Source organism: Piliocolobus tephrosceles, chromosome 15, assembly GCF_002776525.5.
Source record: "Piliocolobus tephrosceles isolate RC106 chromosome 15, ASM277652v3, whole genome shotgun sequence".
In the NCBI taxonomy this organism is placed as follows: Eukaryota; Metazoa; Chordata; class Mammalia; order Primates; family Cercopithecidae; genus Piliocolobus; species Piliocolobus tephrosceles.
The window spans coordinates 42,945,966-42,973,369 of NC_045448.1; the positions used below are offsets into that span (position 1 = coordinate 42,945,966).

At 49.4% G+C, this 27,404-nt stretch overlaps 1 protein-coding gene across 5 annotated transcripts; it reads right to left on the reverse strand.

Annotated features, from left to right (window-relative positions):
• Nucleotides 1–5: 5 nt before the first annotated feature.
• On the reverse strand, nucleotides 6–27,404 carry HAAO (3-hydroxyanthranilate 3,4-dioxygenase). Of its 5 annotated transcripts, none has more exons than XR_002727182.3 (10): nucleotides 25,846–25,907; nucleotides 22,208–22,286; nucleotides 21,096–21,202; nucleotides 17,206–17,289; nucleotides 16,730–16,836; nucleotides 3,676–3,765; nucleotides 3,327–3,370; nucleotides 2,890–3,035; nucleotides 503–836; nucleotides 6–423 (listed from the first exon to the last, which is right to left on the reverse strand). XR_002727182.3 is itself a non-coding variant. In XM_023195723.3 (10 exons), exons 1-10 carry the CDS (start codon nucleotides 25,923–25,925, stop codon nucleotides 345–347), a joined length of 861 nt encoding a protein of 286 aa, XP_023051491.1. In that variant the 5' UTR covers nucleotides 25,926–27,404; the 3' UTR covers nucleotides 6–344. The 5 variants fall into 5 exon arrangements, 2 of the variants coding, with proteins under 2 accessions (XP_023051491.1, XP_023051490.1); XM_023195723.3 differs by lacking the exon at nucleotides 21,096–21,202 and having other exon boundaries at nucleotides 503–585; nucleotides 768–836; nucleotides 25,846–27,404; XR_002727180.3 differs by lacking the exon at nucleotides 21,096–21,202 and having other exon boundaries at nucleotides 25,846–27,404.

A 27,404-nucleotide genomic window follows, 5' to 3' on the forward strand; every position in this document is an offset into this window, starting at 1 on the left:
AGGTGTGCGTTCACCAGGAAGCCTTTATTGAGGGCCTTCTTGGCGGGGAAGTGCTGCACTGAGTCTGCAGGGACAGAGGAATGGTCAGGAGCTGAGCCAGGAGTAGACCACCTGGCAAGACTGGCAAGGCAGTAGGCTGAGGCTGCCGGAGAAGATGGGGAATTGCTGCCCACTCAGGGGCGTGGCATCTGGGCTGAGAAGGGCAGGAGGGTGGGTGACAACAATGTCCAGGTCTGTGGAGGTACACAGAGGAGCAGTAGGGCTAGGAGAGTTGTTTGGCAGGGATGGCACTTGAGGGTGCTTGCAAGGCACACCTGTGGCTGCTTCAGGCCACGGCAACAGGGTCACTGCAGGGGCTTCTTGCAGGCAGGGTCCTGGGTCACAGACAGGGCCACAGAGCCTTGTGTTCGCTCCCAGGCATACCTGTGGACACACAGATGAGCAGGGGTCACACAGAGCTGGACCCTGAGGATCCCAGGGAAAGCCCTCCCCGCGTACTCACGAGGTCCCAGCTAGCACCAGGAGGCTGTCATCAGGGGCCAGGCTCAGGTGCCGTCCCCCCATTGTCACCACCGAGGAGCCCTCCTGGAGAAGAGGAGCAGGAGAATCAAATGGAGACTGTTGGGCCTCAACACCTGGGTGAATGTCTGAGTCTGCCTGGGCACCAAGGCCCCAAGAGTGGGCCCCGTGTGGGAGCCCCAGTCCCAGGAGTGGGCTGATGCCCTCTGGCAGGGGGTTCTGCAACCCTGTCCCTGGGCCCCACTTGCCAGCTGCCACAGCCACACATCCACATTCTGTCTCAGGCCTTCGCTGCTGCCTTGCCCATAGGCGGTCACCTGGTGGGAGGTGAAACAGAAACTTCTGGTGCTTCTTGCCCCACATGCGAGATAGTCTTGAACCTGCCCCCAGACACCAGGCTTGCTTGGAGCAGGGTTGAGGCCCATAAACAGCCCCATCCCCATGTGCTGAGAAGAGACCAGGACTTGGAGAGGAGGGCTGCCTGGGCTGCAGGCCTCCCTGTGCCCGCCACTGCCAAAGGCAGGCATGTATTTGGGATCACACATGCCTGCCTTTCACACGCAGTGCACCCATGGTCCCTCTGATGTGTGCTCATGCGAAGGCATGCCCACCAGGGCACGCCAGAGACACATTTACATCAGCTTCCCAGAGGGTGCAACCTCCGTTTCTCCGAGAGAGGTTTTGAGTTTGGCCTCCGGAGGCGGAAGCGACCAGGAGGGTGAGGCTGAGGCCTGTCTGACATGCACCAGCCTGGAAGCACACAGCTACTGTGCAGGGCCAGCTCCTGCTGCCCCGGAGAGGGTGCAAGTTCATTCATGTAAACCGAAGCAGGTAAGAGCAGGGTATGGCAGAGGTGGGGTGCAGGGCTGAGTGGCACTGCTGTGACATGTGCGCATGTTCTCGCAGCCCTGTGTAAGCTCAGGACGTCCCTGGTACCCAAGAGCAGCAGGCCGGGCCTCTATGGGAAGCCTGTGGCCATGAGCATCCCTGCACAGACTAACTCATTCAAAGCCCACGGGACATGCCAGTGGCAAGCCGTAAAGCACAGGTGAACACAGGTCTCCCCGCACCACTCTTGCCCTCCCAGCCTCGTCCCCACACATGGTACAGAAACACCACTCTGGCCTGTCACTCCCTGCTTCAATACTTGGATGGAGTGCTGTTGCCTAAGCCAGCAGACCTACCAGGACCTGGACCCTGCCTGCTGCTCCACAGTCCACTAGTCACACTTGTACCCCCACTCCCCAGCTCCACCTCTGGCTAACTTCAGCTACTCCCAGTGCCAGGCTGTTTCAAGCCTGAAACAGCTTATGCTCGTGCTTCTCCCTCACCTAGAATGCTCTCTCCACCTCCCTTTCTTTTACAAACTCCTACACTAGCTTTAAAATGCAATGTGCACGTCACCTCCTCCAGGAAGCCTCCCTTGACTTCCCTTTCAGCCTGAGTTCCTCCTTTATCCTTCTATAGCTTCCTATAGCTTTTCTATCAGATACTTTATCACATGATTGTGGCAATTGTTGATTAACTTGTCCATCTCTTTAACAAACTATACATTCTTTTTTTTTTGAGACGGAGTCTCGCTCTGTCGCCCGGACTGGAGTGCAGTGGCCGGATCTCAGCTCACTGCAAGCTCCGCCTCCCGGGTTTACGCCATTCTTCTGCCTCAGCCCCCGGAGTAGCTGGGACTACAGGCGTCCGCCACCTCGCCCGGCTAGTTTTTTTTTTTTTTTTGTATTTTTTTAGTAGAGACGGGGTTTCACCGTGTTAGCCAGGATGGTCTCGATCTCCTGACCTCATGATCCGCCCGTCTCGGCCTCCCAAAGTGCTGGGATTACAGGCTTGAGCCACTGCGCCTGGCCACAAACTATACATTCTTTAAGGTAGCAACTCTATCCTACTCTCCCACTAAAGCCTGAAACATAACAGGCATTTAATACATGTGGGATGAAAGAAAGTCAGCCTTGTTTGAATCCCTCTCTCCACCCAACTCTCACTCCCAAACAACTCTCTCCCTTTTGGCTTCCAAGGCTGTGACTGGCTGAAGGCTCAGGAATTCCTAGCGAGGGGAAAACTGCAGACCCTCAGGAAGCTGCCAGTGAGTAGGGGAGCCTCCAACTCTGAAAGTGAATTTAGTTCTTAAAATTGCTTGGGACCATATAGCCTCCACAGGCTTCGCTCGCAGCAAAGCCATCGCCCTCTGTGTCAGGGAGGGAGCACAAATGCCTATGCTCATGTCTACAACCTCTGAAATGTGGCATGTGTGTGTGTGTGTGTGTGTGTGTGTGAAACAGAGAGACAGGCAGTGAGAGACTGGTTCCCATTTTCCAGGGCTGCTGGGAGGATGCCCCGGATGTCCCAGGACTGCATTACCTGGGTCTCATAGGTATCCCCAAACAGGCTGAGTGCTGTGCCTGCCTGCAGCTCCCTGCGGTGGCTGTCCAGCCAGGCCTCCAGGGACATGGGCTCCATGATGGATCGTGTGCTCAGAGGGAATGGTGCCTCCTTGAGAAGCTGGTCTGCACCCACAGCATGACTATAGTCGGTGTCCTCAGGACCCAGGACCCAGCCCACCCAGCCCCAGTGGGCTGAGTTCCCAGGGGCCCCAGGTCTCAATTGCCAGAACAGGCTCTGGATCCGGCTCAGTGATCAAGCAGCCATGTAGGGGGTACCATTGGCTGCCATCTTCTCAGTACCTTGAGAACTGGGCAGAATATTCACAAAGAGACTCCCCGGTCCCCTGGACCAAAACCCATCTTATTTTGGAAGAGGAGGGAGGGAAGGAGAAGGGCAGTTCCTAGCGGCCTCACCAGGGATGGGCTTTCCTGTTCTGTACTGCTCAGAGCTGAAGAACCTGCAGGGACGAACAGGGAGGAGCAGGAGTGGCGAGCACTCCCATTGGAGTGACCAGCGACACACACGTACACCATACTCACGGTCAGGTGCAGGAGCCCACACACACTCATAGGGCCCCACACAGCTGTGTGTTTGCCATCCTTTCCCTCCCAGCCCCGTGCTGCTGCTCCTCCCTCCCTCCAGCGGCACTGGGCTCTCTGGGCCAGGGTCCCCACCCTGGGAGGGGAGACTTTCTCCCAGGCCATCAGGTGCTGATGCAGAGCCCCAGGAAAGCAAGAGGCAGGGGCTGGGCTGGGGGCTCACTCTTGGATGATGGGGGCCAACTGCGTGCCGAGGTCCTTGCAGTAGAACCACTTCTCAAACAGAACGTCCATGGTGTCGCCCACATAGTACCTGCCAGAGCAGAGGACAGGCAACCCTGCTGTCCCCATCTGGGTGGCTTCAGGGCAGCCCCACTCAGGCCTGGCTCTGCTGCTGTCTGCTCCACCCGTGTTAGCACACCCTAGTGGTCATTGGTCACTTAACACCTTGCTCTTCAGAAGCACACGCGTGCCCCCTGAGAGGGGTGCTACCCCAGAATTCACACCGCTCTCTCCAGTTCCCAAAACTAGATCCAAACTAGTTCCCGAAACTAGACAAAGCAGATAGAAGTCTGAGGCTCAGAGAAGCTGAGCAATCTGGCAAGGATTACACAGCCTGTAAGTGGTGGAAGCAGGCCAGTCTCAAGACAATCTTGGAAACTTAGAGAGCTTCTAATCGCAGTGCTTTCGTTTTCCCCAAAGAGGAAGCTAAGGCTGAGCCTGAAACCAGGGCCAGTGGCTGGACGCTCTGCTGGCCTGCAGTGCTGTAGGCCAGAGTGCACGGACACTTAAGAAACCAACATGGCTGAGCGCAGTGGCTCATGCCTGTAATCCCAGCACTTTGGGAGGCTGAGATGGGTAGATCGCTTGAGGTCAGGAGTTCAAGACCAGCCTGGCCAACATGGTGAAACCCTGTCTCTACTTTAAAATAAATAAATAAATACAAAAAATAGCCAGGCATGGTGGCAGGGGCCTGTAATCCCAGCTACTTGGGAGGCTGAGGCAGGAGAATTACTTGAACCGGGAAGCGGAAGTTGCAGTGAACCGAAATTGCACTGCTGCATTCCAGCCTGGGTGACAGAACAAGACCGTCTCAAAAGTAAATAAATAAGTAAAAAAAAAAAGAAGCCAACACGCAGAAGATGTCCCCCAGTTAAGGGGTTCTTCTCTTGTCAGGGTCATGATTGCCTTTGAGAGTTGGAGCAAAGCTTTGACCTCTTTTCTGGGGTAAGGCCCACGTACATGTACATATAGCCTTCAGTAGACCCCTAAAGCCCACCCCAGCCCCCAGTCTGGCACAGTGAGCTCCTCCCCTGGCCTGAGGAGCGCCTGGCAGGCTAGGATGGGCCCCAGGTCCCTGTGTGTGCTGCACATGGTGGGTGCCAGGAACGCCTGTTGACTGAATGCCTAATGCCCAAACCCAGCTCCTGGGCCCAGGCCAGCTCTGTCTGCTCTTAAAAGGGATGTGGTCCTGCTGATGGGAGATGCTTTACAGACACACAGTGCATCCACCCACCTGGCAGCCTAAATCCTACCCTGGGATGGAGCTGGCCCCGGAAAGCTTCATAACTGGATGGTAGTGCCCTCCGGGAACTGCCTTTGGAGTGGCATTTTAATGTTGAGTCCCTGGCTTTTATTAAAGGTCAAAAGCAGCCAAATGAAATGTGTTATTGAATTTGCTATAAAATGATATTGAGGACACCATCCTCTCCATCAGACTCCTTATATTAAAGTCCCTTGGGACACATTTTTTCTAGAAGATAAGATCATGTGTCTGTCTCTACAACAGACTGTTACACAGTGAATGGATTATGTAGCCAGTGTGTTTTTTGTAAAGATTTAATAGTGTAAGAAATACTCGACTGAATGTGGTGGCTCACAACTGTAATCCCAGCAGTTTGGGAGGCCGAGGTGGGTGGATCACCTGAGGTTGGCAGTTTGAGACCAGCCTGGCCAACATGGTGAAACCTCGTCTCTACTAAAACTACAAAAATTAGCCAGACATGGTGGTGCATGTTTGTAATCCCAGCTACTCAGGAGGCTGAGGCAGGAGAATCGCTTGAACCCGGGAGGCGGAGGTTGCAATGAGCTGAGATTGTGCCACTGTACTCCAGCCTGGTGACAGAGTGAGACTCCATCTCCAAAAAAAAGAGAAATACTCATGAGTTTCTTTTAGGTAAAAAAAGATATAGCTATGCATAGAAATAAGACAAGACGGAAGTTTAGGTTTCATTGGTTTCATTGGTGACATGACAATTTTTTTGTTTTCCCTTTTTTATTATTTTGTTTTCTTGAGATATAATTCACATACCATCAAATTTATCCTTTTAGTAACAAGTAATTTTAATTTTGTTCACTTCACATTCCTGTACTTTTCCAGATTTTGAGAATGAATGTGTATGACTTTGATAATCAGAAAAACAACAAGTATTTTTAAAATGCCTATTATACAAGACATGTGGGCCATAGTATCCTGATCCTGGTAACCTGACGGGAAACTTGAAATTTTTTTTAGTTAAAAAATACAACAAACAATGATAATGCCACTGCATTCCAGCGTGGGTGACAGAGTGAGTCCCCTTATCAAAAAAAAAAGAGAGAGAGAGAGAAACAAAACCAACCAAACAAAACACTGTTGAACTTTTTTTTTTGAGACGGAGTCTCGCTCTGTCACCCAGGCTGGAGTGTTGTGGCCGGATCTCAGCTCACTGCAAGCTCCGCCTCCCGGGTTCACGCCATTCTCCTGCCTCAGCCTCCCGGGTAGCTGGGACTACAGGCGTCGCCACCTCGCCTGGCTAGTTTTTTATAGTTTTTAGTAGAGATGGGGTTTCACCGTGTTAGCCAGGATGGTCTCGATCTCCTGACCTCGTGATCCGCCTGTCTCGGCCTCCCAAAGTGCTGGGATTACAGGCTTGAGCCACCGCGCCCGGCCAACACTGTTGAACTTTTGGAAAATCTCTATTTCCCTGAGCAATAGTTTACTTCCTCCTTTCAGAGGAAAAGAATTGGATGACTGGTCAGAACCAAATGAGAACCCGGGCTATGGAATCAGAATGTCGACAGCAGGGCCTGTGTTCTTCCCCTCTTTGGTGCTGACTCCCATTCCTCTTTATACTGTCCTGGCCCTAACTCCGTATTTCTCTATAATGCCGGATCTAGCAAGTAACGCGTTAGCAACTTTAACTTCTGTGTAATGATAACAGCACCTCCCCCATAGGATCGTTGGGAAGACTCAATGAATAAATGCATGCAAAGGCCTTAGCCAGGCATCTGGGACATAGCAAGTGCCATCCAGATGTCAGTGCGTGTTGTGGAATGAGCTGGGGTAGAGAAACAAGCTGAGGGAGGCACTGGCCGTGACTCTAAACTCTGGGGGAAGCAGCAGTTCTGGCTGCACTGAGAGAGGTGGGTGTGACTGGAACCCCTCTGGCCTGCTTTACACATCCCACCCCTCCCAGAAGACCTTGTGAAAGGAAAATATCTTGGGCCCCTGAAATCACTAAACTAAAGGGAAATGTCAAGCTGAGAACTGCTTAGGGCAAACCTGCCCCCCATATTTTTATTTTTATTTTTATTTTGAGATGGAGTCTTGCTCTGTCGCTCAGGCTGGAGTGCAGTGGCATGATCTCGGCTCACTGCAAGCTCCGCCTCCCGGGTTCACGCCATTCTCCTGCCCCAGCCTCTGGAGTAGCTGGGACTACAGGCGCCCGCCACCACACCTGGCTAATTTTTTGTATTTGTAGTAGAGATGGGGTTTCACGGTGTTAGCCAGGATGGTCTCGATCTCCTGACCTTGTGATCCACCCGCCTTGGCCTCCCAAAGTGCTGGGATTACAGGCCTGAGCCACTATGACCAGTTACCTGCCCCCCATTCTATTCAAAGTGCCCCTCTGCTCACTGAGATAAATGCGTATCCGATTGCCTCCTGTGGAGAGACTAATCGGAAACTCAAAAGAATGCAACCCTTTGTTTCTTTTATACCTATGACCTGGAAGGCCTTCCCTGCTTTGAGTCATCCTGCTTTTGCTTTGAGTTGTCTGGCCTTTCTGGACCGAACCAATATCCATCTTACATATGTTAATTTGATGTCTCATGTCCCCCTAAAATGTATAAAACCAAGCTGTGCTCTGACTCTCTTGGGCACATGTCCTGTTGACACATGTCCTGAGGCCGTGTCACGAGCATGCGTCCTCAACCCTGGCAAAATAAACTTGCTAAATTAACTAAGACCTGTTTCAAATTTTTGAAGTTGACATTTTGATAACCTCAGAGGGATTCTGAGTGGAGGTGCCCCTGACCTTTGACAAATCTCCTAAGGGTGCTTCGTACTGGCGTGAGCTAACTTTATGGCTCAAACCAATAGGACAATTTGCTGAGGTCTGGGAGCACTCCCTCTAGAGAATCCCTGATCTCCCCAAATTTGGTCGAGATCTGAAGTTTATTTCGCTGTACAACTCCCTCTTTCTTTTTGAGTTTTACTTGTTTCCAACAAGGAAGGCAAGTTTTCCTGTTTCCATGACAATGAAGTTTGAGCTCGCTTCCAGTAGGAAAAAGGAGGGTTTTTTCCTGCTTCTAGGATGGTAGAGAGCTGTCTTGAGCCTGAGACCCATCCCTGGGTAAGTAGCTGAATTGAGGGTTTGTCTTGGCTAAAGTTAACGACCAGCTGCTCTTAATTTCTGCTGACCATTAGAGTGCTCAGTGATCATGGAAGCTGTGCGATCGTTTGTTTTGCTTAATTGTTTGTTGTTGTTGTTTGTTTCTGTTTTGTTGTTGTTTCAGTCTTTTTCCCATTGGGTTTGATCAGCTCTGCCTGACTTGATCAAATCCTAAAGAAGTTCCAAATTATGGGAAACAAGGCCTCTGGAGTGGCTAAATTCCCCGCCCCTCCACGCCCGACACACACACACACACAAAGGGCCGAGCACAGTGGCTCACACCTGTAATCTCAGCACTTTGGGAGGCAGAGGCGGGCAGATTATGAAGTCAGGAATTCCAGACTAGCCTGGCAAACATGGTGAAACCCCGTCTTTACTAATAATACAAAAATTAGCTGGGCACGGTGGCGCGCACCTGCAATCCCAGCTATTCAGGAGGCTGAGGCGGGAGAATTGCTTGAACCCGGGAGGCGGAGGTTGCAGTGAGCTGAGATTGCACTACTGCACTTCAGCCTGGGTGATAGAGCAAGACTGTGTCATGGAAAAAAAAAAAAAGCTGGTCTGGTGCAGGGAGAAAAAAGGCCAGCAAAAGGAGAAAAAAAAGATGAAAGATTTTTTATTTTGACTGCTAAGGGGCTTGATTTACATAACAAGGCCACCTTTTGCTAACCAGGCAAAACTGAAAGAGCAATGGCTGTACTTCTGAAACAGCAGCATTTGTTTTCCTGCTGAAATACAGTAATGAGATTTAAAAAGATTTTTTTAAAAGAGCTCAATGGTTAAAAGTCAGCTTACTTAAAAGCTAACATCCAAGGGGTGTGTGTGTGTGTGTGTGTGTGTATTTAACCTTCATGTTTTTGTTTTTCTCCTAGGACCTTGTCTTTTTTTTTTTTTTCTTTTGAGACGAAGTCTCGCTCTGTCGCCCAGGCTGGAGTGCAGTGGCCGGATCTCAGCTCACTGCAAGCTCCGCCTCCCGGGTTTACACCATTCTCCTGCCTCAGCCTCCCGAGTAGCTGGGACCACAGGCGCCCGCCACCTCACCCGGCTAGTTTTTTGTATTTTTTTATTTTTTAGTAGAGACGGGGTTTCACCGGGTTAGCCAGGATGTTCTCGATCTCCTGACCTTGTGATCCGCCCGTCTCGGCCTCCCAAAGTGCTGGGATTACAGGCTTGAGCCACCGCGCCCGGCCCCCTTTTTTTTTTTGAGCAAAAGTTTTTTTCTTCTCAGTTGACTGAATTCTGTTTTCTTCATTTACTTCTGCTGTCTCTCCTTTCTCTTGCACCCTCTGCTGCATGAGGGACCTAAAATAGTTTATAGTGGCCTGCGGTTTCTTAAAGAAAATGAAGAAGGCACTAGACTCCTTTTGGGGAAGAAACCTGTTTTTCCTTATGGAACCCCAAGAATGTAAAAAGATATATTGATCTCATCTCTTAAACTGCTTACTTTTATATTGTGTTATCTGGAATTTTTTTTTTTTTCCTAAAATAGTTATTGTAACTGAGGTTACTCTTACTTTTGAGTTTTTAAGGAAGAGTGGTTTTATTGCTTCTGGGCCTTTGACTAAGATCAAGTGTGGAAGAGTGTGGTTTAGACACTTAGAAATGTCTTTGTTTAAAAAAACCTTTTTTTAAGTGCACTGTAAAAGCATCACGTGGTCTAAGCTCATAATAATTCTCCCTTTTTGGAGACCCAGGATTCAGTGTGGGCTTTGCCCAGAGCTCAGAGATCCAGTTAAAAGAAAGGTAGTCCCTATCTAAATAAAATTGGTCTCCTTATACAATCCTATGATAGATTTCTATAATTTTATGTTTGACTTGGCATCCATCTTTTTTTTTTTTTTTTTTTTTGAGACAGAGGTTCCCTCTTCTTGCCCAGGCTGGAATGCAATGGCATGATCTCGGCTCACTGCAACCTCTGCCTCCTGGGTTCAAGCGATTCTCCTGCTCAGCTTCCCTAGTAGCTAGGATTACAGGTATGTGCCACTACACCTGGCTAATTTTGTATTTTTAGTAGAGATGGGGTTTCTCCGTGTTGGTCAGGCTGGTCTCAAACTTCCGACCTCAGATGATCCGCCTGCCTCTGCCTCCCAAAGTGCTGGGGTTATAGGCATGAACCACCATGCCCAGCCAGCACCCATCTTTAATCTCCCTCTAGCACCATCAGACTTATTCTCTCTGTACCTTATAATGTAAATTTTGCTATTTGATTTTTCACCTGAGTTGTTTCCTTTTTTTTTTTTTTATTGAGACGGATTCTCACTCTGTCACCCCGGCTGGCATGCAGTGGCGTGATCTTGGCTCACTGCAGCCTCCGCCTCTTGAGTTCAAGCAATTCTCTGCCTCCGCCTCCTGAATAGCTGGAATTGCATGCATCCTCCACCATGCCCGGATAATTTTTTTGTATTTTTAGTAGAGATGGGGTTTCACCAACTTGGCCAGGTTGGTATTGAACTCCTGACCTCGTGATCCACCTGCCTTGGCCTCCCAAAGTGCTGGGATTACAGGCGTGAGCCACTGCGTCCAGTGAGTTGTTTCCTTTAATATGCAACTTTAAGGCTATTTAGCTGACAACTGCCTGTGGTTGTAAAACAGGTTATCAAGAATCTGAAAGTCTGGCTGGGCATGGTGGCTCACACCTTAATCCCAACACTTTGGGAGGCCGAGGTGGGTCGATCACCTGAGGTCAGGAGTTTGATACCAGCCTGGCCAACATGGTGAAATCCTGTCTCTACTAAAAATACAAAAAATTAGCTGGGCGTGGTTGTGGGCACCTGTAATCCCAGCTACTTGGGAGGTTGAAGCAGGAGAATCACTTGAACCTGAGAGGCGGAGGTCATGGTGAGCCAAGACTGTGCCACTGCACTCCAGCTTGGGTGACAGTGCAAGTCTCTATCACAAAAAAAAAAAAAAAAAAAAAAAAAAGAAAAAGGAAAAAGAATCTGAAAGTCTAAGATAGAAAAAAAAAAGTTGTTATGAATCTATAAGATGTACTTCTATTAGCATGCCTAAGACATCTATGTATGTGTTGTATACACAATGTTTCACTGCTGAAAATATAAAAAGGTGTTCTAATTAACTAAACTAAATTCCTCTCAAAGTTAGTTCGGCCTATACCCAGAAATGAACAAGGAGAGCTTGGAGGTTAGAAGCAAGATGGAATCACTTAGGTCAAATCATTTTCACTGTCTCAGTTCTAATTTTGCAATGGTGGTTCCATAACTTTAAATAATGACAATCACAATTTTTACAAATAATCTAAGTAAATGATTAAAATAAAATAATTATGTAAATGCAATAGGATAAATACTTGTAGACAACCTTGTCATAATTTAGAATCTAAAGTTAAATTAAATAGTAGATATTTCATTATTTGGGTACTTTCCAATAAAAATATATTTGTAGGAAAACATTCTTTCTTAAAAAAAGGTGCGTCCTTTTAAAAAAAGTGAACCATTTTGTCTAATTTAAGGCTTATTTAAAGGTCATGTATAAAACCAGATAAAAGGAACCAGGAAATAAAAGAGATATAAAGAAAGTTATAAAAACAAAGAAGTTTTTTGTGGTAAGAAAGCTTAAAGAGAAATAATTTCATATGAGAAAGACTCTTGTATGGTAAATTTAGTTGTAGAGTAAAATGACTGGTTGTTGAAGAAGGAGGGATGTTCAGGACAAACCAGAAAGTCCAAGCATAGTATGAATGGTCTGTGTAAGTCACAATAAGATGATTTATTTAAAAAAACAAAATAAAAACTTTTATATGATCAAGTTGTCACATTATTATTAAGTTTGGGTTGCTTAGGGAAAAAAATGAGATTAAATTTTTTCAAAAGTTAAGGTTATTACATCTGTGTATCTCTCTGTATGTGCTTTTAATGTCCTTATGACATTAAGTTACAGGGCTTTGACTCCTGGGTCTAAAAAGGACACCAGGTCCTGCTAAATTTTTTTTTTTTTTTTTTTTTTTGACCGGAGTCTCGCACTGTTGCCCGGGCTAGAGTACAGTGGTGTGATCTTGGCTCACTGCAACCCTCCACCTCTCGGGTTCAAGCAATTCTTCTGCATCAGCCTCCTGAGTAGCTGGGATTACAGGTGCCTGTCACCATTCCCAGCTAATTTTTTGTAGTTTTAGTAGAGACAGCATTTCACCATGTTGGCCAGGCTGGTCTCAAACTCCTGACCTCATGATTCGCCCACCTCGGCCTCCCAAAGTGCTGGGATTACAGGCGTGAGTCACTGTGCCCGACCAAGTCCTGCTAAATTTTAGACACTGACATCAGTTAAAGCCCCATCTTCAGGCCCAGTAGAAGATGCCAATCAAAATAAACTGCATTCCTGAAACACAGGGATAGAAATTAAAGCTATTCAACTCCTTAAGGCCCAGGGACTATCATGGAAGAGGTGGGCATGGGAGATTGTAAGGACCAATTTTGAGAGATAAAATAAGTTCAGTTTCTTGCTGGGTGCGGTGGTGGCTCATGCCTGTAATTCCAGCACTTTGGGAGGCCAGGTTGGGTGGATCATGTGAGGTCAGGAGTTTGAGACCAGCTTGACCAACATAGTGACAGCTCGTCTCTACTAAAAATACAAAATTAGCCAGGCATGGTGGCACATGTCTGTAATCCCAGCTACTTGGGAGACTGAGGCAGGAGAATCACTTTAGCCCAGGAGGTGGAGGTTGCAGTTAGCCGAGATCACACCATTGCACTCCAGCCTGGGCAACAATAGCAAATTTCATTTCAAATAAATAAATAAATAAGTTCAGTTTATCTATAAATTAGTCATTAATGTCAAAGGTACACTGATGCAAGACCAGCATATAGGCCCCTGTGTCAGATTTAAAAAGTTTTCTTGAAGCATTAACTGACTCCTAAGTAAAGGTTATGAAAGGTTTATGGAAATTATATCTTATCGTCAAGATATAATTTTTAAAGCTATAGTTAATTGGGTTCATGCTATTTTTTTTTTTTTTTTTTTTTGGGATAGAGTGTCTCTCTGTCCCCCGCGGTGGTGCGGAGGCGCGCGTGACCTTGGCTCACTGCAAACTCCGCCTCCTGGGTTCAAGTAGTTCTCCTGCCTCAGTCTCCTGAGTAGCTGGGATTACAGGTGCACACCACCATGCCCAGCTAATTTTTGTATTTTTGGTAGAGATAGGATTTCACCATGTTGGTCAGGCTGGTCTCGAACTCCTGACCTTGTGATCCCCTGCCTCAGTCTCTCAAAATGCTGGGATTACAAGTGTGAGCCACTGCGCCTGGCTTCATGCTATTTTTATTAGAGCTTATTGTTTGGAACATTAAGTCTCTTCTCAAAGAATGAAGGTTTTCACTTCTTTGAAATCCTCGAGTTATTACTTTGGTTAAATGAACCATCCTATATTGTGATATCAAGAGTTTTAAACCTTTGATATTTGACAAACTTTCCAAAATCAAATAATAAATTATATCTTTTTCTGATCTAATTAATCTGTTAAGATATTGGGTTCCCTAATGTCCAAAAATGACATAGTTATTTGGTATAAAAATTATACAGGAAGCATTGTCAAATATGAAATGGTGTTTGGTTTTCTTTGGGCTGTATTTGTATAAATGTATTATTGGTATGCATTCCAAATTTATGGGAAACTCCTATAATTCTGATAAAACTTAGTGCACATAATCGGTAATAATCATAATTGTATTAAATTATTGTGTGCCACAGAAGTAACAAATTTCCTTGCCAACTGTGTGTTTGACTATGGCTGCCTTAAAACTTTCTCATTCACAGATAATTGTCCTGTTTTGGTTCTCTTTAGGAGGTAGCTTTAAAATCAGCTCTAGAACTCAGGTGCTCGTTTTTTTGTTTTTGTTTTTGTTTTTGTTTTTTGATGGAATTTCACTCTGTTGCCAGGCTGGAGTGCAGTGGCACAATCTCGGCTCACTGCAACCTGCACATCCTGGGTTCCAGCAATTCTCCTGCCTCAGCCTCCCGAGTAGCTGGGAGTACAGGTGTGCACCACCACACCCAGTTAATTTTTGTACTTTTAGTAGAGACGGGCTTTCAACATGTTGGCCAGAATGGTCTTGATCTGTTGACCTTGTGATCCACCTGCCTTAGCCTCCCAAAGTGCTGGGATTACAGGCGTGAGCCCCTGTGCCCGGAGAACACAGGTATTCTTAAATGCAGGTTTCTGATAACCTTGGAGATAGTGACATTAGAATAGAGAAGAAAAACTTTCAGGACTCTCATGGAGAGCTGAAATGTTCATGAATATCAAGCATAACAGGAGTAAACTATGTAAACTGAACTCATAGAAGACTAAAGTAATCTTTTTTACTTTTGCTTTAAATGTTGCTGATCCTTTGTTTTGTTTTTTTCAGAGTCAAGGAAATTTTTTTTTTTTTTGAGCTATTGACAGCTTTTAACAATTTAGTATACTCCAATGAACAAAATTTGGAGCATATTTTTTTCTCTCTACCTGATTTCTCCAGAATTTAGAAGCTATTTGTGAGTATTCTTAACTTATGGCAATACAGTTGTGTGCATAAGTGCAATAAGAATCTGTTTTCATTTTGCAACAGGACATAATTGGAGAAACTGGTTATTTTATTAAGGCTTTGACTGGAATGGTGTGCTTTCCTTTAAGGAATGAAGATTGGTTTATGGAGCCAATAAAGACCCCTTAGGGAAACTGGCCTCATACCTTCCCTGTATAGGGTTCCTGACCTCTGATAAGTAAAGGCCCTGTCTCTGGTGACAGGTCCAAAAGCCCCAAGTTTACCTTGGAACCTCAAGAAGATCACCCAACTCATAGGTATTTAATAGCATATATCCATGGCTAGGGTTGGCTTTAAAAAAAGCTCTTATCTGAGATTCCTTCTATGGAAAAAAGTTCCATCAGAGTCAATTTAAAAGCTTATGTAAAAAATAATTATTCTTGGCCAGGTGTGGTGGCTCAAGCCTGTAATCCTAGCACTTTGGGAGGCCAAGGCAGATGGGTCACCTGATGTCAGGAGTTCAAGACCAGCCTGGCCAACGTGGTGAAAACCCATCTCTACTAAAAATACAAAAAATTAGCCAGGTGTGGTGGCGGGTGCCTTTAATCCCAGCTACTCAGGAGGCTAAGGCAGGAGAATCACTTGAACCCAGGGGGTGGGGGTTGCAGTGAGCTGAGATCGTGCCATTGCACTCCAGCCTGGGCAACGAGCGAAACTCTGTCTCAAAAAAAAAAATTATTCTTGCTGCACTGTATACAAATAATTAGGCCAAGTATAATAAAGCAAATCAGTCCTACCATGATTTGTCTTTAAAATGGGAAACTGGAGAGAGAAAAATTGTTTTGAAAACTATAGTACATCTGTTGTTAGATTCTAGTCTTGCCTAATGTTTCTCAATTTTTATTATTTTTCTACGATTTGGACTGAATTCTAATTTTTCTGGACTACAAGTTTTCAAAATAATGTTTTCAATTTTTTTACTCTTTTTTTTGTTTGTTTTTCCTAACTTGGAGTCACTGAAAGCTGAGCTGTGCTTTCTTAAAGCCCTGAAAACTGAAGCCAGACAACTTAAACTTCAGAAGAAAATATCAGCAACCTATTTACATACCTAAACCACTCTCATACCTGCCTACTAATGTGTGAACTTCAGAGTAATGTGGCCTATATCGATTTTCCAGGATTGCTCTTTTGTTGGTTGTTGTTTTTCTCCCTTCCTCCCCATATTTCCTCTTTGTAAGACATGAGACTTCACAACTTTCTAAAACTGAACTTCCCTAATAACTTGGGATCTACCCATCTAGGAATAAACCATCCTAGCCATGAGAGATCAGACAAAACCTGGGACCAGAGACTCAATTTCTTCTAAAATGCTTTCTCCAAAAGATTTTTAAAAAGAAAAGGGGGAAATGTGAAAGGAAAATATCTTGGGCCCCCAAAATCACTAGGTAAAGGGAAATGTCAAGGTAGGAACTGCTTAGGGCAAACCTGCCCCCCATTCTACACAAAGTCACCCCTCTGCTCACAAATGCATATCTGATTGCCTTCTTTGAAGAGGCTAATCAGAAACTCAAAATAATGTAACCATTTGTCTCTTATCTACCTGTGACCTGGAAGCCCCCTTCCCACTTTGAGTCTTCTCACCTTTGCTTCCAGTTGTCTCACCTTTCCAGATGGAACCAATGTTTATCTTACATATGTTGATTGGTGTCTCATGTCTCCCTAAAATGTATAAAACCGAGCTGTGCTCTGACCACTTTTGGGCACATGTTGTCAGGACCGCCTGAGGCTGTGTCACGGGCACATGTCCTCAACCTTGGCAAAATAAACTTTTAAATTAACTGAGACCTGTCTCACATTTTCAGGGTTCACAACCTCATGCAGAAAGCACAGATTCTGATTCCAGCCAAAGGTCATCATGATGAGTGGGCTTCCAGGGGGTCACAGAGAACAGAATCCACCCCACCCTACTCCTCCACCATCAGCCAACAAAGACAGGATCTCCACTGCCTCTGCTGTGAAGCCCTCCTGCCCACTCAGTGGCCAGGACATGCTTTCTTGAGTCTGTCTAGGATCCTTTCAGCTGCAGTTTGGAGCTGTGCTCCTTTGCTGTTTGCCCTTTCTCTGCCCCAGCCCTCCAGACAGAATTTACCTAAGTCCATCTAGCTCGGTCTCCAGCCGCCTTCGCTCAACCACCAGCCCCACGGTGTTGGCAAACCTCTGTGGTGAGTGGGGCACCCTGGCAGGCAGGAGGAATATCTGCAGTGGTAGAGATAAGGTGCACAGTGAGGCCACTATCCCTCATGGAGACCTTAGCTCCCCCAACATCCTGGGCATGCCCAGCTGACCCCTGGGCAGCAGAGCGGTACTGCTTGTCCACCCTGGGCCCTCTTCTCTGCCCAGCCGCTACACCAGGGAACCACAGGGAATGTTGGACTGTGCTGAGAATGGAGCAGCCTGGAAGAGGGAGGATGGGGTGGCCTGGAAGAGGGAGGATGGGGAAGGGGCAGGTTGGCAGGTGGGGTGTGGGAGAGCAGGAAAAGGTAGGGAGGATAAGACCTCAGCCAGGGCCAGGATCCCAGCTGTGGCTGCCTTTCTCTTCCCCACCCTGCTGGGATCTGGCCTCACCTCTCCCTGCCGAATGACCACATCCCGGTGTTTCCCTTGCTCCAGGACTCGGAGAACCATGTCTCCCTCCAGCTGGTAAAATACCTGTGGGACAGGAGAGAGGCTTGGACCCTCCCCACTTTCTCTTCCAGGTCCTTGGCCACTGCCCAGGCCCTGAATTCTGACTGGGAAACCTGAGAACTTTCTGAAGGCCTCAGAGTTGATGGGCAGCTCTATCACTTCTGTCCCGAGGCCTGTCTCTCTGGTGCATACCATGGAGTGCTGGGGACACACGGGATCATGTCTTGGACATGCAAGTGATGACCAGAGTACCCAGGATGCAACGGTGGTTACCTGGCTGGCGGGCAGGAGCTGGATGAAATGCTCACTGGGGAAGTGAATGAGCCAGCAGTCAGGTAGGGGACCCACCCATTTACTGTATACCAGGGGCTGTGCCAGGCCCTTTTCCACCAGAAACCTCACAGCAAAGCCTCCAAAGGTATCATTAACCCCATTCCGCAGAAAACAAAGAAAGAAAACCAAGGCTCAGAGGGTAAAGCAGCTGGCCTAAGGTCACATAGCTGGTTACTCTCCAGCCGGAGCCGCAGCTTGGACCCAAGGCTGTATGTGGCTCTGGAGCTTCTGGCCAGGGTGACGCCTTGGCAGCAGGTGGGGCTGTGGAGGTTGCTGGCAGCCTGGGATGAGTTAGGTGCTGTGGGGGATGGGAGTATGTGCCTCTTGTGCACTCCCGGGCTGGGGGGCGGGGCTCCTACTGCATTTTTCCAATTTCATCCTAAGTCCCTAATTTACTGAGATCACCCCACGGAATTGGGAGGAAGAGGAGAAGGCAGACCGGTTTTCTCTCCACCCGTCACACACTGCCTAGGTATTAAAAGCCCCAGCCAAATAGTTGAAGGAATGTTATCAACAGCATCTACTCAGAGAAACCAAGCTGACCTCGAGGGACCTAGAGAGATGTGGCTCTGCAGTCTGCCACTAGGCACAAATAGTCACCACCCTTCTAAAGGGCAACTTGGCCATGGGCGTGAAGTGCCTTGGCAGTTCACACCCCTGGAGGGACTGTGGGGTTTCTTGGGATGCAGGACCCTCAGTGCTAAAACTGGGAAAGTTCTGGGTGAATCCAGATAGCTGGTCACTGTACAACCTTGACCTCAGTAATTCCACCTCAGGAATGAGACCTCAGTTCATCAGAGACATACCTGTCTAGTGGTGTACATTCAAGGCTGTTTTTAATGCAGTGCATAGTTAAAAGCCCTCAGCTCTGCCAGGGTGCTATGTGCCCTTGGTCAATTCAGTTAGCCTTTCTGTACCTTGGTTTCCTCATCTACCAAATGACAGTTATCTACTCAAAATGTAGCTGTGAAGATGCCAGGGATGCTTTACACATATGTGCCCAGCACATAGTAAGTGCTCAATGAGCCTCTAGCTATTAGTATTGATGATGGTAAGAATGACAAAAGTAATGCTAATATAATTATGGGGAAATGTAAATATTTGACGGTAGATTCAAAATATGGAACATTATGCAGCCATTAAAAACTATGTTTTTGAATAGCTGTTAATAAAAGGGGAAAATGGAAAATGCTAAAGTTATGTTAAAGATTCAAAACTATACCCAGCAGGGTTTTAGTTTGTAGCAACACAAATATAACAGAGGCAGCCTGTTCACAGCGGCCCTCTGCGTGGTGGGATTATGAATGAGGTAAGGATTTTTCTGTCTATATTTCTCATATTTTCTACAAGGAACAATATTTACTTTCCTTATTGAAAACAACCCATAGGCCGGATGTGGTGGCTTATGCCTGTAATCCTAGCACTTTGGGAGATGGGAGGATCACTTGAGGCCAGGAGTGGAGACCATTCTGGGCAACATGGTGAGACCCCATCTCTACAAAAACTAGAAAAAATTAGCTAAGTATGGTGATGTCTGCCTGTAGTCTCAGCGACTTGGGAGGCTGAGGTGGGAGGAATGCTTGAGCCCCAGAAGTTGTGGCTGCAGTGAGCTATGATTGCACCACTGTACTCCAGCCTGGGTGACAGAGTGAGACCCCACCTCTAAAAAACAAAAACAAACATGAACAAACAAAAATCCCATAGACGGCTGGGCGCGGTGGCTCAAGCCTGTAATCCCAGCACTTTGGGAGGCCGAGACGGGCGGATCACGAGGTCAGGAGATCGAGACCATCCTGGCTAACACGGTGAAACCCCGTCTCTACTAAAAATACAAAAAACTAGCCGGGCGAAGTGGCGGGCGCCTGTAGTCCCAGCTACTCGGGAGGCTGAAGCAGGAGAATGGCATAAACCCGGTAGGCGGAGCTTGCAGTGAGCTGAGATCCGGCCACTGCACTCCAGCCTGGGCGACAGAGCAAGACTCCGTCTCAAAAAAAAAAAAAAAAAAAAAATCCCATAGACATTATTTCATACAAATAATAAGAAACCTACCAGGTTTTCTTCTAGGGAGCATTTCAGTATGCTCTCCTCCCTCACTCTCCAAGCTGGGAGGAAGCCTGTGTGAGAGTGTGTGAGTGTGTGTGTGAGAGTGTGTGTGTGTGCGTGTGTGTGTCTAGGGTCCTTTCACAGTGAGGGAGGGGAGGAGGGGCAAAGGAAAAGTTGGGAGAGGGGAGTCTGGAGTGACCCTCTGGGCCAGATGTAAACCCTTACAAGGCAGGCTACACGGTATTTTCTCTATTTTCTCGCTCTTGTCCCCTGCTCAGAGGCCTTCCCTGTGATGAGGGGCAGGCCTGGCCTGGAGCAGAGGTACAGATCACTGAACAGCAGAAAATCCCGAACAGCTGTGGGCAGTCCTAAAGGAATTATGCTCAGTTTGGAAGTAAATGATGTTTGGGGGCCTGGGGCAGGCTAGAAGATTAACTGTACTGGCTCAGGCAGCTAATGAATAGAATCTGGCTTTCTGACCTGGAAAGGCCTTTCAGGCAGGCCAGGCGGAAAGGGCGAGAGGTGTAGAGGAACAATGCATATCAAGCACCAACTCCGCACCAGGCTCTGTGCACATACTCTATGTACATTGAATTCTTCCACCAGACAGGGGCCGTTGTCCCCATATGCTTATGGAAACAGGCTTGGAGAGGTGATGTGATGTGCCCTGTCCAAGATCCCGGGGTTAGTAAGCGGCAGAGAATTCCCCCAGTGCAAGTTCATCTGCCTCTGGCCCCCCTGCACCTGCACGCTCCAAGAAAGGAGTGAGGTAGGTGGAGTATAGGTGGTAGGTGACGCTGGGGAGTGGGGAGCTGGGCCAGGGAGCTGGAGGTACCCTGACTGCTATTGCAGAGGCAGAGCTCAGCGAGGAGGAAAATGTGGTTTGGTAAGAGGTGTGATTTGAACCCAGGTCTGAGTGACTCCCGTTTTCTCACTATTCAGGAGGAGCCCGGACCCTAGGTTACACTGCTTCCATAGCACAGCCTGGAGTTTTCCCAGGCTCCAGCTGGGTGAGGATAGGCAGGGACAGAGAGGAGGCTGACCCTTAGCCCTGAGGCTGCGCAAGTGCTGCAGCACCCTGCCACCAAAACCTCAGCAGGGTGGGACCAAGCCCTGTCACAAGCCCACCTCCAGCCAGATTCCTCCCAGACACCTGGGTGTCCCTTCAGAGTGAGGACACCTGTGCTGGCCAGCCCTCCTCATCGCTCAGCTACCATCTGAGTCAGGGAATGGGCTGCTGGCCGGGCCCCTCAGGGGACACTCAGCCACCTGAGCTTGGAGAAACCATGGGATGAGCATGGGGCAGAGGCAGCAGGGGGCGAGAAGGGAAGCAAAGACAGAGGGAGACAGGAGAGGTGGGTGCTGAGACAGGGCTGACAGAGAAGGCCGAAGTCTCTGGAAGAATCCGCAGTCAGCTGTGCCTCCCATACCATAGCCACGCCAGGTCTACTCACCTCCTCAGTATAGTTTTAGATTTTCCTATTGACTTTTTCCACCAAGGAAATGGTCTCCGGTGAGGTGTGTTTGTGAGAAGGGGGTGGCCAGGAGAAGTGCAGGGCCCCTGGAGCGTGAGAGGTGAGGGGTTGGCTAGTTCTGCTGGCCTGGGGCCCATCGTTCCTCCGCACAGCCTTGCGTGTCCCAGTGCACATATGAGGTGCTCAACAAATATTTGTTGAACAAGTGAGTCTCCCATGCTCACTACAGTCCCTGGCTGTGGCCTGGATGCCCTCAGTGGGGACAGAGGCTATTGATCAAGCTGGACTCTGGATCTTGAACCCCCAGAATCAGGCTCCCTGAGAGGACGGGGAGCCCCTCTACTGATCCTTTTCCACCAGAGGAGATTCTGTGTCTGTCCTTAAGGGGACATACCTTTCTCTTTAAGTTTTGCTTTTGTTTATTTATTTTGGGTAGGTAGTAGAGAAGCACAGTCCAAACTTCAAGGTGCAAAGGGTGATTCAAGGCAAATTCCCCCTCCCACCTGCCCCAGCCACAAGCCACGAATGGGTTTTGCAGCCTCTAGTTAAGAGAGGGCCACCCAGCCCCAACTCCTTCTTCAGCTCCAGGCACCCCCTACCATGCCTACCCCTTAGCCACTAGCTCCTCCTCCCTCAGCCCCTCCCGTTCCCTCTGCCACCCACTCAGCCCAGGCCTCACCCATGCTATTTTTGCACTTTGCCCCTGTCTGCAGGGGAGGATCTCATTTTGGAGACCAATTGAATCTGTCAAGTTTGTGGGAGGGGACCAGGACATACCCCCGAACATGGCCAGCCCCTATACCCAAGGGGAGGATGCCCCACAGCTAAAGCCTCTGTCACCCGCAGGGCGTGGGCTGTTTCCCGGGGCTCCCCCAGCAGAGGTGCTGGCTGTGGAGGTGCCACTGCCTGCCCACCGGCTTGGAGGCAGCAGTCATGCCCTACGATTTCAGCTGTGCCCTCTCCACTTATCAGCCACATGTCCACCCCTCTCCAGTCCATCATCTCTGGGCCTCGAGTGGGAAGCGCCCCCTCCCCCCAGGGCCAGGCTCCTTGCCCACAGGCCTAGATCTAGGGAGACCAGTCAAACCTACCTCTTCACCCTCTTCGATGTGATAGTCCTTCCTGGTATTGGGGCCTCCAACGAACATGACTTTGAGCTGCTCCTGGTGCCTGCAATGTGCGCAAAGTAGGGGAGACGTTCTAAACCATCTCCTACGAGTGAAGAGAGCAGGGGTCCTGTGGGGGCCAGGAGGGAGCCTGAGGGCCCTTGGGAGAAGGAGCAGGACTGTTTTGGCCTCACTGTCCCTGTCCCCCAACTCTCATCCCCAGTTCATGCCTGCGTGCATCTAAGTGTCTATGTGTCTGGGATCGTGTCTGTGTGACTGTCCCTGTTTGTGTGCCCCCTGCATCCTCTGACCCAACAAGGGGAATGACGTGGTGGTGAATCTACGGCTTCATTAACCAGGATCCCGGGCTGTGATCAAGATCTCAAATTACAGGAGAGTAGCAAATTGGAGGCCCCTTCCCAGGATGAGGCAGTGTAGGGGCAAAACGACTTTGACCTGCCGCTTGCCTGTGCTGTCTGACTATGGGATCCTGCACTCTGCCCTGGCTGGAGGCATGGCTTCGTGGGTGCAGGAGACTGTAACATCTAGCAGGGGCCTCAGGCAGCGTCAAGTCAGTGTGGCATGTGTTTACAAGTATGGGCCCTGGGGCATGTTACTAACCTTATCTGTAAAATAGAGGAACGGTTCTTACCTCACAGAGTTTAAACAGAATACATGAATTAATATTTGGAAGCTCTCAGAATGGTGCTCAGCATGTAGTAAGCACTATTTAAGTATTTGATAAAATAAATAAACCCGGCCGGGCGTGGTGGCTCATGCCTGTAATCCCAGCACTTTGAGAGGCAGAGGTGGGTGGATTGCTTGAGGCCACTAGCCTGGCCAACATGGCGAAACCCCGTCTCTACTACAAATACAAAAATTAGCCAGGGCTGGCGGTAGGCACCTTTAATCCCAGCTACCTGGGAGGCTGAGGCACGAGAATCGCTTGAACCTGAGAGGTGGAGGTTGCAGTGAGCTGAGATCGCGCTACTGCACTCCAGCCTGGGTAACAGAGGGAGACTCTGTCTTAAATAAATAAATAAATAAATAAATAAACTCAATACAGCCCTCTCATTTTACAGCCAATTTAGCCAGCCAAGAGAGGGTCACATAGCCAAGAAATGACCGAACCTGTGCCAGGTCCCAGGCTCCTTGACTCCCACGCTGGCACTGGGTCTGTGGGGCATCTAGTCAGCTGTTTGGAACTAAAGGGTGCCCAAACTCCTCAGTCTTTCTGCTGTTGGTGTGATGTTACCTTTTTATGGGAAAAATACCTCAGCACCTCCTGAGAACAGCCCGCCCCACCCGCACAGCAGGGGCCCCTTTCAGGGTGAGACACTGGGGTGAATCAGCAGCAGAATGTGTCTGGGTGGGGCTTCAGGGTCTTCTCAGGTGGCCCTGCCACAGAGGGCAGGGGTGAGGGCTTTCCTCTGGAAGGGGAGGTGCCGGGTCTGGGACCAACCATTTGTACACACGGGGCACAGCATTCTAGAGGCTGCCTGCATGGATGATCATGGTGTGGATGGCAGGGGAGGAGCTATGGGGGAGGTCTGAGCCCCCAAACTAGACTGGCAGGTCCTTTCTGAGTGTCCTCTCCTGTGGGCTGCTTTCCAGCCCAGCTGGGAGGCATGGAGACAAGACGGAAGAGCCAGTCTCTTTCCTTTTCCTTCCCTTTTGGGAGGCTGGGCCCAATAAGCCAGAAACACACGTGTCGACCTGATGTTTGAAAAGGTGGATGAGGTCGCAGGACAGGAGGAGGCTGTCATGAACAGTCCATGCTTAAAGAACTTAAAGCTGCATAGAGCTTCAAGGAGGGGAGAGAAGCTGCAAGGAACTTGACTGGGGAAGGGTATGTGTGGGAGAGCTGGGTGCAGAGGTTCTGAGACTAGAAGCACTGGGGGTGACCTTGGGAAACGATGTTGAGAAGGCTGGACCAGGAGGGTGGACAAGCTGTGGAGTCTGGTCTTCGTCTAAGGGGTGCCGGGGAACCTGGAAAGTTGTTTTTTAAAATCAACTTCACTGAGGTGTAATTTAGGTACACACAGACAATTCTTAAACAACTCCACTCAAGAACTCTTTCAGCCCATCAGTCAGGATGCACAAACCAGACCTGCCCCTCCTCTGCCCAGAACCCTCAAGCAGCTTCTCACCTTGCTTGGGGCTATTATGGGCTGAATAGCAACCCCTCCTGTCAAATTTATATGTTGAAGTCCTAACACCCAGTACTGCAGAATGTGACCTTATTTGGAAATAGGGTCCTTGAGATGTAGTTAGGTTAGGATGAGGTCATCCTGGAGTAGGGTGAGCCCCTGATCCAATACGTCTGGTGTTCTTTTAAAAGACAGAAATTTGGACACAGACACACACACGAGGAGATCGCCTTGTGAAGATGAAGATGGAGGTGGGCATGGTGCAGCAGAAGCAAGAATCCCAATGATGCCATCAAACCACCGAATGCTAGCGAGAGGCCTGGGCAAATGGACACGAGACCTCAGGGAGCAATGGGAGGACTGAGAGGGAGCGACCGCAGACGGGGATGAAGTGGTGGAAGGAGGCAAAGACGATGCTACATCTTTGATTGGGGTGGGCAACAACAGTGGTCGAAGAGATCTTTGGGGAGCTATTGACTGTTGGCCATGTGGTATTGACGGTAACCAAGAGTGAGCGTGGACTCTGGAGTCGAACTGCTCCGTGGGTTGAGTCTGGAGCCCATCCCACAGGCGCTCTGTGACACTAGAAAAGTTACTTACGAAAATCCTCCCTCGTGGGGCTACTGTGAGAACGAGATGAGATGACGTAAAAACACTCGGCATAGTCCTGGGCCTGCTGTTTGGTTTGAGGTGCCACCCTACTGACCATGTCCTGTGGACACAGCACAAATGGGGAATGTGAACCTTGATCTAGCTGGCATGTGAGGCCCTGCCATGGAACTGGGGGTGGTGAGGGAGGTGACCATGCCACAGGGGAGGGCCTGAGAGGTCTGCCTGAAAAAGATGGCAGCTGGACGGCCAACCCTGTTGGGTGCTGCAGGCAGAGGCTACTGGCAGAGGTAGCCTAGGGAGGGTCTGGTGTGGTGTGTATGTGTGTGTGTGCGTGTGTGTGTGTGTATTCGTGCACACCTGCAAAGAGGGGCCCTGGAAAGAGCAAGAAATCAAGATCTTCCCAAAGGAGCGGATTCTCTGCCTTCCCCTTTGCCTGTGGCTTCTGGCACAGGGTTGGGTTGTATGATTTGGCTGCCCCTAGTCTACATTCTAGTGCACTTCTGGGGCCTTGAAAACCACCCTCCCCACACTTGAGTTTTCCCAAAATGTACAGTGTTACTTGGGTTGGAGTATTGTTTCTCAGCCCCGGAAGGAGGGGTGCACCTTGTCATCTCATCTCCCACAGCCTCAGACCCAGCTCAGCCTTCTTCAGAAGTCAAGACCACAGTCACCAGAAAGAGGAACAGACTGACGTGGTGGAACCGGAACAGCCTGTCTCCATCTTCCCCCAAGAACCAAGAGATAGAAGCCGCCCTTCTGCAGGCTTTTGGGTCCAGGAACTTGGAGCTGCAAGGTGAGGGCGCAGATGGAGGAGGGGGAGGAAACAAGGGCAGGGGGAGGCCACGGGGGTGTCGGACTCACATGAGCTTGTTGCAGACGGGGGGCTGGAAGGAGCGCCGGTTCTCCTCCACCCAGGCCCTCACTCCCACGGGGCGCTCCATGACTGTCCCGGGCGCCTCCTCGCAGCGCTGTCCTCCCGCCGTCGAAGGCCCCTGGCTCCGCCCAGTCGCCTTTTTAACCAGAATCCCAAGCTCACGAGGCGGAGCAAACCCCCGCGACCCCGCGGTGGGAGCTTGGGGCCGGCAGACTTTGGCCCCTGGTGGACTTTGGTGTGAGCCCGCCGCCCTCCGCGCCACCCCAGATCCTGGCGAGCACGGCGGCCGCAGCGCTGGGGGAACCGCGGCCAGTGCCCCCTGCTTCTCCGCGGGGCAGGGGTTCGGTCCCCGCCACCATCCCGGGGGCGCCCCACACACTGCCGCCTGCGGTGGGGTCTGCTCCCGGCGGAGGACACAGAATCCAGATCCTTCCTGGGCGCTTGTCCCCAGACGTTCCTTCCCTCTACGCCCCGGGGGGAACCCCAGGGAAGGTCCCAAGAAATACTACAGTGGAGAGATCGCGGGTTGGAAGTCCCAGCGCCTGAGAACACGGTGCTGCGTGGGGCCTGCAGACTCCGCCGCGGGCTCGGCGAGGGGAGCGGTGCAGGCGCCAAGCTGTGGAGTCCGGGCTCAGGGCAGGACCGCTACCCCTCCCCACCCGAGACCCAGCACAGCGGCCGCTGTCCTCCGCTCAGCGTCGCAGTGGACCCTGAGCCCCGTGCTGAATTCCTTAGGCGTCTTAGGAACATACTCAGCTCGCACGCAGCTATGGGAGGAATTTGGCAGATGTGGACACTGGCCTCAGTGTCCTAGCCCTTGGGAATCTGGAGGTGTTAATGATGTCCGTGTATGAGAGACTCTAACAGTTACCTGGGTGTGAGGGGCTGGGGCGCTGGGCGTGGACGTGCAGGTGTGAGGAAAGAGAAACCTGCGCCTCGGTTGTGGAGGATGGAGAAGCCTGCCTTTCTGCAGGACTCAGAATTCTTAGGAAGATTGGAGGAAGTAGAGTAGGAGCTGGGAGGTACAGGAGGAGGAAAATGGCTCAGGCCCCTGACACCAGAATCCAGACTATAGAGTTTAAGAAACGAAACGCCTCCAAATCCTGTCCTCACAGCCCGCCTGGCGTGGGCTGGTTTTCTCAGCATCCCAGACATAAAGACTCCTCTGGTGCAACTCAAAATCAAAACCCAGACAGATAGGAAGCCGAATTTCCCCCGAGACCTTCCCATTTCCTCTCTGCCGCTCTTTTTATTTTTTCTTTCATTTTTCTCTCTCCTTTTTTAAGTTACTTATCTAGCACAGTTTTAGCTGAGCACTTCCTTCTAGAATATCGTTTTGCACCCAAATAACTCACACCACCTTCTTTATTTTTCTCACCTATAAATAATCAGAGGAGACGTAAACAATGACACATGAAGCACTGAGGATCTGAGATGTGTTAAGTTTGCTTTGAGTGTTAGTTAAATGGAGGGATGGGTGAGTGGGTGGATGAAGGCATCAACGAATTCACACAAAAAGGAGAAAAATTGATTTCAGCCCAACAGA

Excerpts from the sequence above, each read along its gene's own strand:
- HAAO (XM_023195722.3), bottom strand. The coding sequence starts at position 25,925 with ATGGAGCGCCCCGTGGGAGTGAGGGCCTGGGTGGAGGAGAACCGGCGC. Across the intron at positions 17,290-22,207 it reads ACATCGAAGAGGGTGAAGAG|GTATTTTACCAGCTGGAGGG; the intron begins GTAGGTTTGACT and ends CCTGTCCCACAG. Across the intron at positions 16,837-17,205 it reads TGGTCATTCGGCAGGGAGAG|ATATTCCTCCTGCCTGCCAG; the intron begins GTGAGGCCAGAT and ends CTACCACTGCAG.